The sequence below is a fragment of the Lycium ferocissimum genome, unplaced genomic scaffold (assembly GCF_029784015.1).
Source record: "Lycium ferocissimum isolate CSIRO_LF1 unplaced genomic scaffold, AGI_CSIRO_Lferr_CH_V1 ctg4893, whole genome shotgun sequence".
Taxonomy (NCBI): Eukaryota; Viridiplantae; Streptophyta; class Magnoliopsida; order Solanales; family Solanaceae; genus Lycium; species Lycium ferocissimum.
This window is the reverse complement of record NW_026725804.1, coordinates 31,613-50,989: the sequence shown is the minus strand read 5'-3', so window position 1 is coordinate 50,989 and position 19,377 is coordinate 31,613. Positions and strand designations below refer to the sequence as shown.

The 19,377-nt window shown below is 34.9% G+C and overlaps 1 protein-coding gene across 1 annotated transcript; it reads right to left on the bottom strand.

The window, feature by feature from the left end:
• Window positions 1-4,064: 4,064 nt before the first annotated feature.
• LOC132044579 (AMSH-like ubiquitin thioesterase 3) lies at window positions 4,065-16,946 on the bottom strand. The gene is made up of 14 exons (XM_059435075.1): window positions 16,681-16,946; window positions 15,541-15,605; window positions 15,376-15,451; window positions 14,939-15,142; window positions 14,434-14,528; window positions 8,194-8,299; window positions 8,064-8,110; window positions 7,552-7,876; window positions 7,278-7,367; window positions 7,108-7,170; window positions 6,513-6,587; window positions 5,456-5,518; window positions 5,021-5,073; window positions 4,065-4,441 (listed from the first exon to the last, which is right to left on the bottom strand). The coding sequence occupies exons 1-14, from the start codon at window positions 16,789-16,791 to the stop codon at window positions 4,267-4,269; spliced, it is 1,548 nt and encodes a 515-aa protein (XP_059291058.1). The 5' UTR covers window positions 16,792-16,946; the 3' UTR covers window positions 4,065-4,266.
• Window positions 16,947-19,377: the final 2,431 nt, after the last annotated feature.

The window sequence follows — 19,377 nt, the reverse complement described above, 5'->3', positions numbered from 1 at the left end:
TTTATAAATGGTTCCTCCCTTTTATGTTATTTCTTAGTTGTTTATTATCCATAATGATGTTGATCATGGTTTACATACTCGGTACATTAGCCGTGTGACGTCCTTTTTGGGATGTTGTGTCATGCCGCCAATTGGCCTAAGGAGACAGGCTTGATCCATAGCTTTATCCTTTGGGACTATGTAGCGGAGCTCCATTTCATTCGGAGCTACAGCTTTTGGTATCTATTCTTTTGTGTACATACTTATGGGCATGGCGGGGTCCTGTCCCGCCTATATGATATGACATACTCTCCTTAGAGGCTTGTAGACATGTGTATATGGTTAGATGTATTTGGCCTTGTCGGCCCATATTTTTGGATATCATTTTGTAGCCTCGTCGGCTTATGTACATTGTTGTGGGCATAGTTGTTGATGATGATATAAATGTATTGTTGCCCAATGGAAATAGTATGAACGAGGGATAAAAGTATGATTTAGCTATGTGGCTCACCTAGATGTAAATGTGAATGTACGATAAGAGGTGCCCGAGTGGGCTAGCACCGGGTGCCCGTCGCGGCCCTCCGGTTGGGTCGTGACACAACATCCACAATATCATGATCAATAAACTTGTTAAGCTAGATATTATTTAATTCTCAAAATTCCCTCTTCAAGTCATCCCTAACCATGGTTATCACCCAACGTCGTATTCATTCATACATAATGCTTCTTCAACACTCTTAATATCATTCATAACAAGATTATACTCATAACATGTCAAGAACTATGATTCAAATCAAATTACCACTCAAGAATTCCTTATTCTCATTTGTACTCCATTTTCTACTTCCTTCCATAACAAGTCTTTCAACCATTCAATACTCTTAATAGCATGAAATGAACATAAAACTCACCTTTGATTGTGTATGAATGGGTTTTGGATGGAAATGCTTCACTTGAAAAAAACCCTAACTTCACTTCCAAAGAGATTTCTAGCTTCCATCAACCCAAATTAGCATTCTTGCATTTGATTCCTCTGGTTATTGGTATTTGATCTTTGATTTCCCTTGAATTTGTGTTAATAGGAGGTATAGAGAGTTCTAGAGGTTACAAGAAGTGTAGAGGAAATGAGAAAATGAAAATAATGACCTTAGGACTTATATTTATAAAAAGAGACAAAGCTGCCCGTCACAATTTATACGGTCCGTATAATTTTATACAGTCCGTATAAGTGACCGTATAAATCTTCCAAAGGATCACCCCTTAGTGTGACTGTTATACGGACCATTATATGGACCGTATAAAGTTATACAGACCGTATAATGGGTCGTATAACTCACCCTTTCCGAACTTGTCCTCGTCGTTTCGTTTGATCTCCAATCCTTATGGAACCTTCTTAGTACTTGTTTAATACTTCATTAACAATCTACGGAGCGTTATAGCTCTTTCTCAAGACATTATTAAATCAACATTAGCTCGGTACTTTGCAAAACCCTTCCAAAACACGACTTATACTTTGCCTTCCTCAATGAACTTTCTTCTCTTGCCTCAAATGTCGTTGGAATCTTAATTAGAATCGTCAAGTAACCCTTCTTACTTGTAGGGACATCGTATACATCTCACCCTGCGTTAGTCTATCTACCGCATAACGACATGAAATTTTTCGAGGTGTCACATTACCAATAAGCGTAGTAGATGGCATGCGATTAATTAGAAACAAGTCGTAGAGACCGCATCTGACCAAAACTGTTTAGGAACCTTCATTTGGAATAAAAGTGTCCGAGTTGTCTCAAGTAGATGTCTATTCTTCCTCTCAGCAACTCTATTTTGAGAGGGTATATCAACACATGAAGACTGGTGGAGAATACCATGTTGTCTCTTGTATGACTGAAACAATTCTGACATATACTCTTGGCATTGTCACTTCTTAGAATACGTACCGAAGCATTGAATTGAGCTTTGACTTCAGCACAGAAGGAACAAAAGTGAGTAAACACTTCAGAGCGACTCTTCATAAAATAAATCCACGTAATCCGAGAGAAATCAACTACAAAACTAACAAAATATTTATGCCCAATTTTGGAAATAACAGGACATGGTCCCCAAACATCAAAATGAACTAACTCAAAAAGCCGACTCAGCCCGCTTATTAACCCTCGGACTTAATGAACTGCGATGACATTTTGCAAATCGACATGACTCACATTCCAATGAAGAATTATTCTGGAACTGAGGATAGAGGTAGAGAAGTATGTCCCAATCGACAATGTGCTTCAAATAGAGACACGATACTAGAGCAAGCAACAAACTGAGGCTCCAAGTCATCAAGGATGTAGATCATCTTATACATGTCCTTCACCAATAACCCCATTCGTCATAAGATCACGAAACAAACAATGATCGGGGAAAAATGAGATATTACAATTAAGGTCTCTAGTAACTTTGCTAACAGAAATCAAATTAAAGGCCAACTTTGGTAGACTTAATACAAATGACAGGGTAATAGTGGAGGTTGGCTTAACAGTCCCATATCCAACACTGTTACAAGTTGATCCATCAGCTACAAGAACCGGAGATGGTGTTTTGTGTGATCGAAGGCGTGAAAAAATATTAGGATTAATATCATGTGATTGTGGCACCTGAATCAATCACCCATTTACTTGAAGGGGTGATAAGACATGTTTTATATGATTCACCAAATTCATTAACTGAAGTGGGTTCACTTCAGTAATTTCTGATATTGAGAGAATTTGGTAAACTCCTCAACTGAAATCAAAACTATTTTGTTAGATAATGAATTAGAAGCAACAAATTTAGACCTTTTAAGTTCTCTAATTACAGTGAGTCATTTTCCCAACGAAAACACTCATTGTACCAAATGAATTGATGGAGAAACCAACAAGTCCAAACAGACAATCTTAAAATCAAACAAAACAATCACCGAAAAATAGATGACTAACCAGATCTGATCAAGAGTCTCCAAGACCAGCCATGAAAATCAGATCGAAGGGGATGTTGACTGGGAAAGACATAGCAATGTCGGAGAAGCCAATAGACTTTTTGAAAAGCAACCTCAAAATCAAAGGACGTCCAGATTGTCTTCTTCGATAATCCGTTCAAAAGTTTCGATGAAACAATCTTATGTAATCAGCTCCAAAATGACTCAAACTTCAGATTTGAGTACACAACCAGATCTCCAACAAAAATATATAGCACCCACTCGAAATTCCAGAATTTTGAAGCACCAGCTTCGCTCGAAAATGGCGGACAATCGAGCTTCAGATTTCAGATTTCAATCCGGACCCAGGTACAACGAAATGGATTCAACACACTTAAACAATCAATTTCTCAATCACAGAAATGATATTTAGATTCAAATTCGAAACAGAAAGATAGAACTCTCAACCACTTCCGGGGAAGCACAGTAGCTTTCAGCGATGTCGCAGTGACTTTCGGCAAAGTAAAACCGACAATCTGAAGCTCGAGACATTGGCTCGATCACAGTATGAAAAGATAAAATGTATGAAAGAATTATTGATGATTTATTCCATGAAATAACCAGATTATATACATGTACATAGTACTCTAAGTATGGAAAGAATTAAAAGAAAAATCTTATAGATCTGCTCTAAACCCCTAAGATTGAATATCTGCTATCAATCCCTAAGATTAAGTTATCTACGTATATTACAAAGGCACATGACTGCGTTCATTTCGTAACAATTATTAACTCCCGAGTTACTAATTTATACAATACGAATCCCAAATAACTTGTTCCCGAACAAAACAACCCCTAATAGTACATAGTTAGTGCCGCAGATGTTAGTAAAACCTTTTTGTTTTCCTAGTTCTTTTTTAGCAAAAAAAAAAAAAATGGAGGAATACTGCATTAAATGGCATACGTAATTACATTTGACTATTTTAAAAACTTATGCCTTCACATAATGTCAAACTGGCACTAAATTATAAGGTAAAACGAGGTGAGTTCAAGAATAGAAGAGTTTCAAACTTTTATCCAAAATTTAAACACTGCAGACTACAGCTGCAATAGATCATGAATAAATATATAGTTTAGGAAACAATGTGAATGACGAAACCAAAAGTCTTCGTTTGATGTACAATATAAATTAACAAATACAATCGCTCACTTCAAGTAAACAGTGTTCTCAGATCCCTGTGAATGAATGTACAAGAAGGTGTAGACTACTTTAAAAATTCAGACAATACTCTATACAACCATCATTGTAACTCCAAAATGTGCTGCCTTCCAAGGTTCATAAAATTGTGAGGTTAGCGAAGGTCTACAATATCAAACTTCATGTTTGCATTCATATAGACATGAGAACAGTGTTCATATATTGGGCTTCCATCCTCGGGCTCCTCGTGTGGATGAAAACCACGTTGTTGACAATTCCGAATAACAGACACACCAGCAGGATCAGACAAGTGGAAGATGCCATGAGGGCTGTCACATAAAGAAACTGCAATCAGTATTTTGGAGTCACTTCCGTTAATCGACTTTCTTCAGATCTCAGATAATGATGTACTTTGGATTTCTGCACTACTTTATAGGTTTTAGGACTCCAGAGCGTAAAAACTTCTTTGGTAAGTGCATTCCTCGCTAGCATCACATGAGCCTAAACAGCCCAAAGGCATGTTCAAGTCCAAGCACGGCCACAGTAGGATACCAGGACTTTGACTCAATTAAAATCATTCAATAATCGACTTCTTTAAAAGAGTGCTTAGTCCATCCAAGACTTCCATAGTTAAAATACAATTCACGAGTGTGTTAACTATGGAGCTGGGAACCAGAACAATATTACTTTTTTTGATATAGTTTTTTTTTTTTTTTTTTTTTTTTTTTTTGAGATGAAGGGGAATCAGAACAATATTACTTAGCAAAGAACCGCACTAAGAATCCACTTTTTTTTTCTTTTTTTTTTTTTTTTTTTTGTGGGGTACAGGCTACTTGAGCAATACCAGAGAATGAGTGAGAAAAAAAAAAAAAAAACACAATACCAGAGAATAATAGATAATGGCTTACCTGGCTGTGTCTGTAGGAGCCATCACAATTGCAATTGCTTCTGGCAACATAATCTAGAAATGAGCAAAAACAAAGTGTGTCAAGGGAAACAAAAATGCACCCTCTAATAAAAAATGAAAAGCTACAAATCCATTCTCATCCCATGGGATGAGCATTTTTTATTAGGTAATATAATCCGCATTTTTCTGACGATACTCTTCAAAGATTTAAAATCTATAGCAAATCCTTAGCCACAAGTAAAAGATATTCAATACACAGAACTACCAAAACCTGCCTACTGTCAGATGGTAAAGTTACATGGCCATTCACAATTACACTCGGATGGAAAGGCTTCAACTTCGGAGAAATATACACACTTTATATTCCAAAGTATTGAATATCTGAACCTTGCTCAGTCATATCTAAGGTAAAGTAACACAAAGCATTGCTTATTACCTGATAAGAATAATGAGTGTGCAGATCAACTGATGACATAAAACATGTTTGTGACGGATGTGTCTGCAAATTACCACAAATAGGAAGCCAACAAGTCATACTCATGGTTGATAAAAACCTGTCAAGATGTGAGAGCAACTAAATCTAGTTCATTTACACCACGCTAGAGACTTCTCCCGCAATTGTTTCATCTTTTATTTCAACATAGTAGATTTTAGGCCATTTATGACAACAAAGAATCTAATGACTTTCAGAACAATCAACTTCTTTGGAACATTTTACCCTAATTCAAAAGGAGGAGCATATCAAATAAAATAAGCTAAGATACAATATGAAAGGTTGTTCTATGGAAGCTGGATTTTACAGGTGATCTACATAAGATGACCCTCCAAGCCAAAACACAAAGAAGAATAAACAGTCGCTAAAACGGGAAAAGACAGACTAAGAAGGAATCCCATGTTGCTATTCTTACATGCAGCAGAAAGAGGAAAGCTTAAGAGGAAAGATAATTGCAGATATAAAACAGTGTTGAGCAAAAACAAGACACTGAACCTTTCCACAAATAGATTCCTACATACCCTACGATCTTTCAGAAAAAGCGGTCACTCATGTACCAAAGCATATTGTGACCTTAATGAGTGAAACAGAACCATCAAACATGTCAGCATAAACCATAAGAGAGTCCCCTTCCATGATTGCAAAAGAAGTAACTTGAGATAGAAAACGTATTACAATCAGGGTACCAAGTGTTTGGTAAGCTCCATGACTTCAACCGATGATTGAAACTAAAATAATGACACTAACAGACAGCTGTCAAGCAGTACTGCAGGAACTTTTACAAGATTCAAGAGAGTATATACTTTATTAAACTTATAAAGATGTCAGTTAAACAACTCAAACAATTCCATATAAGCTGAAAGTTTTTATCTACTTATCTTAATTCCATGGAGACAATAAAGTCAATTCACTATTCAAATCTTCATACTCCAGAGTAGAAGACACTGACGACCAAGTATAGAATCTTAAGAAGTCAAACATATCTGCTTGCAACACTTACATGTATCCAACCAAGAGGAAAGAGAGACTGCTTGTCTTGGATGTCAAAAATCTCTTCTTCATTTAATGTCTGGCACTGACAATCAAAAGTTGAGTTTAGAAACACGTAAAACCAAATTTTTATCATTGAAGCATATCTGACTAATTTATGCTTTAACTAGTATGACCTATCCTTCCCTGTAGTTTTATCATGCGCATAACCTCATTTCAAAATCAGGACACTATTAAAATAGAGTACTAGGAAACAGCATCTGAAATAAACTACCAACTAACTTATTATTTCTTATGCTCCACTCTAACTTTGATTCTGAAAACAGGGAATTGAAAACATAATGAGCACTATTTCCAGTAATTCCACCCATTTCAGGTTATTTAAATTAAAAAATGGAGACTTGAAAGGTCCTCATAAAGAGTCAGAGCTCTAAAAATTTTCAAATTTGGTTCAGCAGTTTTCCCTTCAAAATCCAAAGACGTTTATATGCAGGATTTGGACTTTTTCCATCCTAATTGATCCAATGTTGCTTTCTGAAAACTAGAGGTCAAGCTGAAGCACAAATCTAATGTAACGCACAGATGAAACATAAAATTTGTCTTACTGAATCTGAAGTTGACTCCTGCTTTGGGACTATAAGAGTAGTGATGTGAAAAACACGGTTTTTCTGCAAGTTAAGAAATACAAGACACAAATTACAATACATAGAATAATAGGTAAATAGAGTTCATAAATTTTCTATTTAGCATTTAGATATACTGTGTTTCGTCATACCAGTGAACCAGCAAGAACTCCACAAGTTTCTAAATTCTTTGCTGTATTTTCTCGAGCTAATCTCAAGAAATCTTCCATCAGTCTCACTGGCTGCAGTATAAGAGAAAAAGAACAAAGGTCATACTAGTGCAACTTTATATCAGGCAAAGCTGATCTAAACAACAGCTACAAAGACTTTGAAGCAAAATTTCTTACAAATATGACAGTTACTCCAAGACTTCTATGGATCAAAGAGATACAGAAGCCAAAATAATAAAATAAAATAAGAACTCACAACATGCAAATGTTGATAAGAATTTGAACTGGATGGTCCATCTTGAATGGAATTAGCTGGCCCAGGTCTTGGATCTGCAACTTTGGATGGAGATATAGGACGAAACTCTTGTTGTAGTTGTGCCAAAACTGGAGGGGGTGAAGGTTGCCTTAAGTTACTTGGAATACTATCACTCCGCACATCATCAAGAAATTGAAAATTAGAATCCTCAGTAGGGTGTAACCATCGCCCATCATCCAAAGAAAGAACCGAATCCATAGTAGACTTTTCCACCTTCAAGCTAGTGTTGTTAGACACCAAAGGCCGATCTTCAGCCTGATTGAGGCTATACAAATAGAGGCACGACACTCAAAATGTTGTACCAAAGTAATTTGAAGAAATAAGAAAATAGAGAAACATAAGTATTGAAAGTTTTGGGCTACTACGATATACTAATTCAATTGTCTGTCTTATAATACTTCAGAGCTCTTAGCAGGCTGAAATAGCAATAACCAAACTTGGCAGGGCCTAACCTCAAAATCTCATTTGAAGCTAGATAATCATTTGCAGGGTAATTAACCTGTAGAAAACAAATTAGATCATTTAGTTTAGGCTGAATTCCATCATAAGATCTTAAACTACCTCTTAACTGCACAAAACTACCTTTATCTCAGAACTAGGTCCTGACCACTGACCACGAAGTCCATTTGGGCCTAAAAAAGAGTGCCTTGATAATGTTTCTTGCTTTGGAACGGTAAAATTGAGAGATCTGCAACAATAAATTTACATAACGACCATTTAAATTACATCAGGTAATTTCCTGTTACCATACAAACAATCACACAATATACATTCAGAAGAATTGCAGAACTTCGAAAGAAAAATAAACTTCCATCATTACAAATTAAACGACCATGCTTCACTTGCACAAAAGTTAAGATGCAAGTTAAAAAGTTGTATTGGTAGAGTTAAATTGCTGAAAATATGGGGACTAGCTGAATTGCTTAAAAATGATAATTTCACTAGTTCTTCCTGGCGACAACAGTGTTGCATGTGGTAAGCAATTCTCTTAACCTGGATAAGACTTATTCAGGAAAACTTAAAGCATATGAATTTCATAGCAAGCTCTATAACTGCAAAATGTCCAGCAAAGCTTATAACCAGTTACTCCAGAATATCGTAAACACAGTGAAACCCACCACAGAGCTTCACAGCATAAACTGCCTAATTGACTATAATCAACCAAAATTTGGTGATATCAACCCTTTAAGAGAAGAAACCAGTTTTAACTTCTTCATCAGCAGTGTCTCTGCTCAAAAACCAATGAAATAGGATCATAAAGACTGGTAAAACTAATGTTGTCTTTGTATTAATTAAAAGTAAAATTGGTTGTCTCAGAAGCAGTGAGTATTTTATTATTATCTAGACTATACTAAAGGCTTCTAAAATTGAGTCTTGGGGAAGCCAAAAAGCTTCCTTGTATCTATATATGTGAAGAGTATTGAACAAGAAGAATGAGGAAAAACAATTACAATTGTTGCCGTAACAATATAATAGCTCGTGCAGTAAAACTACTATTGTGCTTTCTTAAGTTACTACGTTTTATTCCAGACTTACTACAAAACATCCTGAAGTTACCCCCCCCCCCCCCCCCCCCCACCCCTCTTTTTTTTTTTTTTTTTTTTTTTTTTTTGATGACAAGGGAACCCACAGCCGCTACCCTTTGGGTGCGCACAGGGTAAACCCCGCTCCTGTGCAATAGCCAGCAAACCACACATAAGAGATAACCTGCACTAGGCAAGCCCTGTGCGACGAGCTCGACCCAGAAGGCAAATCCCCTACTAGAGTTACTATTTCTCAGTACTTTTCTAATTTCTACGCTTCCTCTCACGCAAAATCAACAAAATGGTATCATAGCTTGTGAATTACAAAATCTGGATGTGGAGTAAAACATCTTGAAGAAGAGAAAGGTTAAATAATGCTGGCACAAGTGAACAAGGCGTTGTTCAACTGTCCGTTCCTATTTTAAATGGAGAAAATTGTGATTTTTGGTACTTAAAGGCCAAAACAGTATTTCTATCACTAGACTGATGTGAACTTGCTGAAGATGGGTATGAAGAACCAGAAAATACACCAGCTCCTTCCGCAGCAGAAATGAAGGAGACTAAGAAGAAAGATGCAAAAGCCCTAGAATACATTCAGCAAGCAATGAAAGAGTCCTAGTTTCCAAGAATCAGAGAGCTACAACCACAAACCACATATGAAAAGCTCTACAAGAAGACAGTCAAGGAAACACAAAGGTATGGCCAGTGTTTTGGACGGCGCGCGGCGACAAGGGCCTGCCTCGCCTTAAGGCGAGGCGCTCGCCTTTTTGAAGTGCGGCGCCAATAAATACCAAAAAATTAAAATATTTAATTGCATATATAAATAATCAAAATCTCACTAGCAATAACATATTAGCAAATATTTCAATTCAAAAATTAAAAGTAGATAGTAGATTCTAAAAGTTTAGAACTTGAATGAGTCAATGACTCAATAATTATTGAACAGAAAAAACAGAGGAGAAAATACAGTCACTGCCTCACTGGCAGTTGAGAAAAAAAAAACAGAGGAGAAAATAGAAAAAGAAAAAAACAGAGTAGAAAAAGAAGAAGAGAATAGAAGGAGGAAAAAAAAAAAATTGCAAAAGTCGCCGGAAAAAAAAAAAAAAGAACAGAAGAAGAAAACAGAGGAGGAAGAAAGAAGAACTGAAGAAGAAGAAGGAGAAAGAGAGCGTACCTGAAAAGCTTGAAGGAGAAGAGAGGCAAAAAAAACCCTAGCCGTTGTTTTCATTTAAGTCTTCAACTTTTAATTGCTTTTTTTAAAAAAAAAAAAATACCCACTGTCGCCTAGCCACAAGTGGCGCCTCGCCTCGGCGCCATTAGCGCCTTTGGCTCGCCTTTTGAAGGTGAGCTCGCCACAGCCCTAAAAGGCGGCAGAGCCACGCCTCGCCACGCCTCTCGCCTTTCACAACACTGGGTATGGCTATTTTTTTTTTCTATATTTCATATGTAGCAAACAGTACTTAGGTAGTACTGAAACCATATTGACAAGAAAGTCTTAACTTTTACTGTCCTCTCTCTATATTGTATCTAAAACATCAATTATAGTGACAGTATCATTTGGCTCCTGATTTATTTTATTTTTTTCAACTTAGTTTCAGGAATCTTGTGGAGAATGAATATGCAATATATTTTCACGAAATTACTGCACATTCTATGATACAAAAGAAGAAAAGAAACTCATGGCAAAGATGAGGATTGAAAAAGGAAGAAGTTTTCAACTGATCTTCAATTATGGGGGAGATGTACCCTTGAATGCACAAGTTATCAACGAGTCTTGTCTAGGGCAGAAGAGGCTAGAACACTTTTCAATGGATGAAGCTGCCAAGAATTGAAGATGGAGTGGTGTTGGAGAAGGGTATGCAATTGGAAAGCATCATCAACACTCTTTTCTGAAAAGTGGTGCATGGAGACCAAAATGAGCATTGGAGTTAGTTCATAAAGATGTTTGTGGACCAATGAGGACAACATCTCTTGGCGGTAACAGGTACTTTATTTTGTTCATTGATGATTATATCAGAATGACTTGGGTTTATTTCATGAAACAAAAATCTGCGATATATGGAGTTTGGAAAAAGTTTAAAATTTATGTCGAAAAACAAAGTGGCCGCTATATAAAGGTGTTGAGGAGTGATAGAGGTAAAGAATATACCTCAAGAGAGTTTGATAATTTTGTGAAGATGAAGGATAGAAAGGCAAGTAACTATTGGTCCACTCCACGACAAAATGGTGTATCCGAAAACGAAGAACGAACTGTTGTTGAAATGGAAAAAACGACGCTAAAGGTGAAGGGAATACCAAATACTCTTTGGTCTGAAGCAGTGTATACAAAGGTGTACTTGATATATAGGTGTCCAACAATAGTGGTGCAAAATAGAACTCCTTTGGAAGCTTGGAGTAAAAAGAAGTCTTCGGTAAAGCACTTGAAGATTTTCGGTTGCATTTGTTGTGCTCAATTCCAAAAGAGGAGGCATATGCTTGTTGAAACAAGTGACAAATGCATTTTTATAGCCTATTAATAGATATGTGTTATTCGACGAAGAAGCAAGCTGGAATTGGGAGCAAAGCAAGGTTGAGAGACAAGACATAGTGGCCGAAGAATCTGATAAAGAAGTTGATGGTGAAGAAGCTCTAAGATGTAATCAACCATCATCTTTAAGTGATGGTTCAAGTTCTAGCAACTGAAGCCCAAGTATTAGTTGAACCAGCACAGCAAGCTTTGAAGAAGCAATTAAAGAAGATGCCGGAAGAAAGAAATGGTAGAAGAATCTCAAATGATTGAAAAAAAAAAAAAAAAAAAAATCAGACTTGTAGGTTGGTAAGCAAACCAGAAAATAAAGAAGTCGTTGGAGTAAAGTGGATTTACAAAACCAAGTATAATATGGATGGTTCCATACTGAAGCCCAAGGCAAGAATGGTTGCAATATTCACAAGAATCACAACAGCAAGAGTTGATTCTCATGAGACTTCTGCACCCGTGTCTTGCAAGGACACAATTCGAACTCTTATTGCATTGGTTACTGTACCAACTTGATGTAAAATCAACATCTTTGAATGGTGAACTTGAAAAAGAAAGCAACCATGATGGTTTTGTTGAAAGAGAGAATAAGAGCCTGTTTGGATTGGCTTATTTTAGCTACTTTTAAGCCAAAATATCTTTCAAACACTTTTGTAGTGTTTGAATAAGGGAAAAAAAAAAAGTGCTTTTAAGCCAAAATAACAAAAATAAGCCATAAGTTAGGATTCCTAAGTTATGGCTTATGCTTACAAGCCATAAGTTATAAGCTTATCCAAACAGGCTATAAGAGAAAGTGTACTCAGTGTACAAGCTCAAAAATGCATTCTATGGGTTGAAGCAACCACCATGCAATGGTATAGTTAAATTGACAACTACATTGTGCATCATAGACAGTGGCAGATCAAGAATTTTAAGATCCTAGGTGCTCGAGAAGAGACCTAAAAGAGGAGGGATTCAGTTGCGTTGTAGGAGAAGAGGGTGCTTGTATGTTTTGGGGAAGCTGAGGTTGATTGGGAAAGAATGTAAAAAATAAAAAACTACAAAGGAAAAAAAGATAATAGAATTCCGTTTTGGGACGAGGTGCCTAGAATTGGGGAAGAGAGTTAAAAGGAAAGCTCATAAAGAAATGAAAGGTGAAACAAAAAGCATAAAATGCTACAAATGAAAATATTTTGAAGAAGTCTCGATCCCCCGGCGCAAGGGTCAAGCACCCATTCAAATGGCTTCCAAGACCGTTGCAGCAATTTGACTTAAGTGATGCTGGGTGCTCACTCCTTTTTTTAGCACTTTCTTTCCAATAGCCTATGGATATAAATAACATACTAGTCAAGAGTATTGAGCACCCACTACACACGATGTAGGTCCAGTCCTAATCATACATTTGTCAAGAGCAAGAGTGAGCTAACTCTTTAGTTCAGAAACGAGGTAACTTTTTTTAAAAAAAAAAAAAAATTGGAAGAAACGAGGTAACGCTGTTCTTATTATTGCTATTTATGTTGATGACTTGATTTTTACTAGTAACAACGAGAATATAGTTACTGAGTTAAGAAAGACTCGATGAAGAGATATGAGATGACTGATTTGGGATTGTCGCATCATTTTCTTGGTCTTGAGATCTATCATGTTGATGGAGTACTTGGTTGCAGCAATACTATGTTGAAACAATACTTAAAAAGTTCAACACGTTTGGTTGCAAAACAATGGCAACACCATTTGCCTCAAATCCGGAGTAGATGAAGGAAGATGGAGAAAGAAAAGTGGACAGCACTTTGTACAGAAGTATTATTGCAAGTTTGATGTGTCTTACGGCCTTTAGGCCGGATATTATGTTTGCTACAAGTTTATTGTCAAGATCTATACAAGATCCCATCTATATTCCCCTTGGAACAACATATAAAAAACTTGGCTTACGGTATCAAGCATTGGAGAGGTCCGAGAGGACAAAAATTAAAGAAAGTTAGCTATTGTGATATGAAAAGAGCACAACAGGTTATGTTTTTACTTTGTTCGGGAGCATTTTCTGGGCAATCAAAGAAGCAAGAATAGCTGCACAACTTCTCAAGCTATTTGGCTTAGAAAAATTTTGAAGGAAGTTGGAGAAAAGCTAAGACAAAGCAACAAGGATGTTCCGTGACAACAAATCAGCAAAACCCAATTTATAGCCGCCGAACAAGACTCATTTCAGTGAAGCATCATTTCATCCGAGAGAAGATTGAAGAACAAGAGATTAAGCTCGAGTATTGCACGTCCAAAAATCAAGTTGCTGGGATTTTCACTAAAGCATTGGCCAAGGAAGATTTCAGAAATTTCGTGAGCTTTTGGGAGTTTTGTCTTTGTATTAATTAAAAGCAATCTTGGTTGTCTCAAAAGTAGTTAGTCAAATTATTATGTTCTAAAAGCCTCTAAAACCGATACATTATTGGTTGTTCTATAAGCCTCTAGAAAAATGAGTCTTCGGGAAGTCAAAGAGTTTCCATTGTCTCTACATATGTACAAGTGTACTGAACAAGAAGAATGAGGAAAAACATTTACAACTGATGCTAAACAGTATAGCAGCTTGTTCAGTAAAACTACTACTGTTCTTTCTTAAGTTACTTCATTCCATACTAGACTTACTGCAAAACATCCTAGAGTTACTGTTCCTGAGAACATTTCTGATATCTACACTTCCTCTCACGCAAAACCAACAAAGACAAACAAATTATTTAAGTATAAAATGCTCTGCAACACAACAACCCCCACCCCCTGAGAAAAAATAGTAATTTTCTTAATCTAGATACTCACAGCTTCTGGAACTGCATATCGATCGAACTTGGGGATGAAGTACGAGAGTATTCCTTATTCTGCTTCCATGTAGATGAAGGTGCATTAGTTATGGCCTGCAATTTTACCATATACAATTTTGTATTTCATAAGAAGAGAGAAAAATTGTAAGAAAGAAAAACAAGGCTGAAGAGAGGGCCTTGAAAGTTACACCGACAAAATGATGCCCAAACTTTAATGAGATGGAAAAAGGATAGGAAACTGTGACTTCAAGTAAGAGAAAATTTGCCCTAAACTCTAGTTAATGAAATCAGACAGCAAAGAGCACATGTATGAAATTTAAGTAATTTTTTGAAAACTAATATAATCAAAGTTATTTACCATTCTAATTTCTAAAGAAGGAAAAATGAAAACAGCATAAAGTGACAGGAGAAAAAACAAATAGTCAAATATCCATCGTGAAATGCAACAAATCAACCAAAACCACAACAATTCAAAGAAAACAGAAAACCAGCATGTTACATACCCATTGATTATCATAATCTGAAGATGCTTTATTGCTGGTAGAAGGCCATCCTAAAGAATTGCCAACCGGTCTATAGCGATGGTTCTCCTGATTATTGAGTTGGTAAGGCTGAGCTGTTACTTGAGTTTCTTTACCAATTCCATGAAACTGACGCTGGAATTCAGGTTTTAAACCCTCTAGTTCATCTAGCACTGTTAACAGCATCTGAGACAATCAAACAATCAAAAGTTGAAACCTTGGCATGTTCAAGTCCAGAAGTCAACTTAAAGCACAACATCACTAATCATATCTGGACACAGTACTTAAAAAAATTATGGTGTACAGATCACATGAAGAATAATTTGCAATCCAGAATGTTGATTAATAAAAGAAAAAGTGTTCAAAGTAGCTCCATTCGTGAAGGACCAATTGGGAAAATGAACTGATGAAGCACTGACCTTTTTCGATAATGCTCTTTCTTTAGGATGCAAAGCCTGGTAATCTCGATGGGAGGGTATCGTTTCAGTAACCAAACTGTACAAATAACACCAGTAAGTTATTAGCAAACACATATAGGTCCAACTAAGGAAAATGGCCACAAAAACAAGAATTACTTGATTCACCTTGAATATCTCAGAAGTATTATATACAAATCTATGATATTCTTCTCTCCACGGTGAATATTGGCCTGTAAATAAACCATAAGGCAATCACAAAACTCGATCCAAACAAAACCATTTGTCAACATAAAGTTTTGGAATGAAACAGATATCAGGATTCACATAACTGAACCCAACTAACTTGTGAGTGAGGCATCAGCCACGAAAGTTCCAGTTTTATCATCATAAAAATGACAGTTCTATATCATGCTCTGTATTCGATAGGCAAAACAACAACATACCCAGTATAATCCCACAAAGCGAGTCGGGGAGGGTAGAGTGTACGCAGACCTTACCCCTACCTTGAAGGTAGAAAGGATGTTTCCGATAGACCCTTAGCTCGAGGAAAAACAGTTCAAAGCAGTTCGGATAAGGAAATAATGGGAATGAAGAAGCCATGCCAAAATACGATAGAAAGCGTGACAAAGCATTATGAACAGTAACTACAACAAAATAGCACGATAACCGAAGTACAAGAAGCAGGTAATAGTTTGGGATTGAGGCGCGTTTGTAGTATTAGCAATGGTTCCGCATTTAACAGCTTATATCAATAAAAAGCTAAAACTTCAACTGAAAAATCAAAATAAAAAGTTCAACTCTATCAAGTTGGAAATGGAGTTTAAAAAACAAATAAAGGGGTTTAGAATTCTTGCCATAAAACTGGCCCAAATAGAGCAGAACTGGTATAGAAGAATCATAAAACGGATCCCAACTAGTTTGGGATCGAGGTAAAGTAGTACTCCCTCCGTCCATTTTTACTTGTCCATGTATTGACTTGGCACAACATTTAAGTAGCAATAAATAAAATGACAATTTTACTATATCACCCCCTAATTACTACTAAATCATCAAAATAATTGAAATCAATCAAACATACTTTATAGTTATGCAGCCACTAACAATTTCTTGAAATTTCCAACCCAATAGTAATTAATAATAAGGGTAAAATAGTAAATTAACTCTTGGTTTTCCAAAGTGGACAAGTAAAAACAAAGGGTTGGAGTTTAAAGAGCTATATGAATAATAACGTGAATTGAAAAATGAATGAAATATAAAGGTGACCTAATGGGCAGGAGGATATTAGTAAAACAAAAGAAAAAGTACCTGACGGAGGAGATTATTGGCGATCCTGTAGTAATTGCGAAGGGGAATTCGATTGTCCACCTCCACTTTCCGTGTCATCGCGTCCACGTTCATTGCCGCTGGCCGTCTCATTTCCCCTTTCAGCCGATTAGGATTTCAGGAAAATAGTATACCTTGGATTAGTGATTAGTACAAGGAAAGAGCCTAAACAAGACCAACAATTTGATTGATTGATTGATTGATATGGAGTACTAATATTTATGTCGACATGGTGTGCTTGCAAAACAAGATTTGCCAAACACTATCTTTTTCTTCTTTTTCTTTTTTTTTTGGAAGAGGTATTGGAAATGGCTTAGACCCTTAAACAAATTAGGATGAAACGGGTTAGGAGCAAATTTAAACTGTTTTCAATATTAAGGGGTATTATTGACTTTTTGTCATTTTTTAATACTTTTAGTTAAAATCATTGTTAATACATATATATACTAGCTAAAGGCATCGACAAACTCACGATAGAAAAATAATAATTTAATTAAAAAAATATAATGATGCATTAATTATATCTTGTCGATAAGTCTTTATAATTATTAAAATTTCTTTGTCACATAATTGAATATTATTCAAAACAAAAAATATTTATGAGGAAGAATTAGCAAATACAAAGGAATACAAAATCCAATATTACTTTATGATATAAAGTATGAAAAATGATTACGACTCAAGATCATAAATTGAAAAACAAATTTAGTTTTAAACGAAATTAAGTGTAAACTCATTTTAACTGGTTAATAATCACCAACTTGTAAATTCATACATATTATATGCTTGAAAATATTCATTCTTAGTTAACCAAACAATAGATTTTCAAAAATAATAATTCATCTCGGCCGATAATACTGCAAAAAAGTTCATTTCCAACACTATATGACCCACCTAATTAGAATAAAATTACTCACAAAATCTTTTATGCAGTTTAGATAAATAAGTTAGGACAAAAGAACCAACTACATGAGAATCGTATTGATTCAACACGCCTAATATATATATATCATGCAATCGATTTTTTTGCCCAAACTATGATAAAAAAAATTTAATTAAAGAAATATAATGATGCATTAATTATATCTTGTCGATAAAATATAATTATTAAAATTTCTTTGTAATATTGAATATTATTCAAAACAAAAATATTTAGAGGAAGAATTAGCAAATACAAAGGAATACAAAATTAATATTACTTTATGATATAAAGTATGAAAAATGATTACGATAAAAAAGATCATAAATTGAAAAACATAAGCTTAGTTTTTAATTATAAAATAAACTCATTAATTGAACCTAAAAAAAATAATAATCAATCTAATTCTTCATACATATTATATGCTTGAAAATATTCATTCTTAGTTAACCAAACAATAGATTTTCAAAAATAAAATTCATCTCGAAGATAATACAATCTTTCATTTCCAACACTATATTGAGATCTCAATTAGAATAAAATTACTCACAAAATCTTTTTATCAACGCTTATATATATATAAGTTAGGGACAAAAGAACCAACTACATGAGAATCGTATTGATTCAACCTCAAAACAACAATAATCATGCACCTTTTGATTTTTTTCCACTTAAAATATGAAGTAAAGGTGCATGAAGATATTAGTGGTATATCAAATTAAAAAAATTAATAATCTATCTTAATTTGATAAAATAAACAAATGAAAAAAAAATATTTTTAATATAATAGACAAGTTAAAAAGAGTAATCTAATACTTCCTCCGGTTCAAAATAAGAGTCTTTCGCATACCGTTTAAGAAAATATTAACTCAAAAAAAAATGTGGACTAAATTATCCTCAATTAAAGACCTAATTATATAGTTTCTTGATTACATAAAAATTCACTTATCTAAATAGGGGTAAATTTGGAAGAAAATAATTTATTTATTTTTAATTATATAAAAAGACTCAAAATAAAAAGGTTAAGTGAACACTTATTTCGAAAAAATAAAAATCCCAAATGTGTTATTAGTGTCAACACTTATTGTGAATTTGGGTGAAAGGAGTAGGAATAGGAAGATATCCCAAATGTGTTATTAGTGTCAACAACACCGTACAATTTACAAAGGCCCAACTGAAATTTGGGTGAAGAAAATAAATGAGGGCAATAGCCTTGTTGCCACGTGTAGGATCTCAATAGGAGCTATTAGTAATGTGAGGACGACAAAAGCGTTTTTATCAACGCTTATATATATATATATATATATATATATATATATATATATATATATATATATAGTAGTAATATATATCTTGCAGCTTGATCCATCCCATGATATACAAAGATCTGTTCTTTTTTTTTTTTTTTTTTTTTTTTGGGTTTTTGGCCAAAAGGGAAATAAAAGGATTTGAGGAGGATGGACACACCCATTGAAGTGCATATAGTCGAAACTACTAAATTATACACCCGCCCCCCCGCCCCCCGCCCCTCCATTCCAGTTTTTTTTTTCGCTCTACTTTTTTTTGTTTTTTACTTCGTTCCGATATTCTTTTTACTTAGCGCCAAAAAGAATAATTTATTCTTAAATTTTAAAATTAATTAATTTAAAATTTTCATTTTACACAGAATAAATAAGTGTCAAGTCACACAAATGTTATGACATATTTATAATTTTAGATCTTAAAAATTGTATTGTCACACAAATAATATGCATATTTAA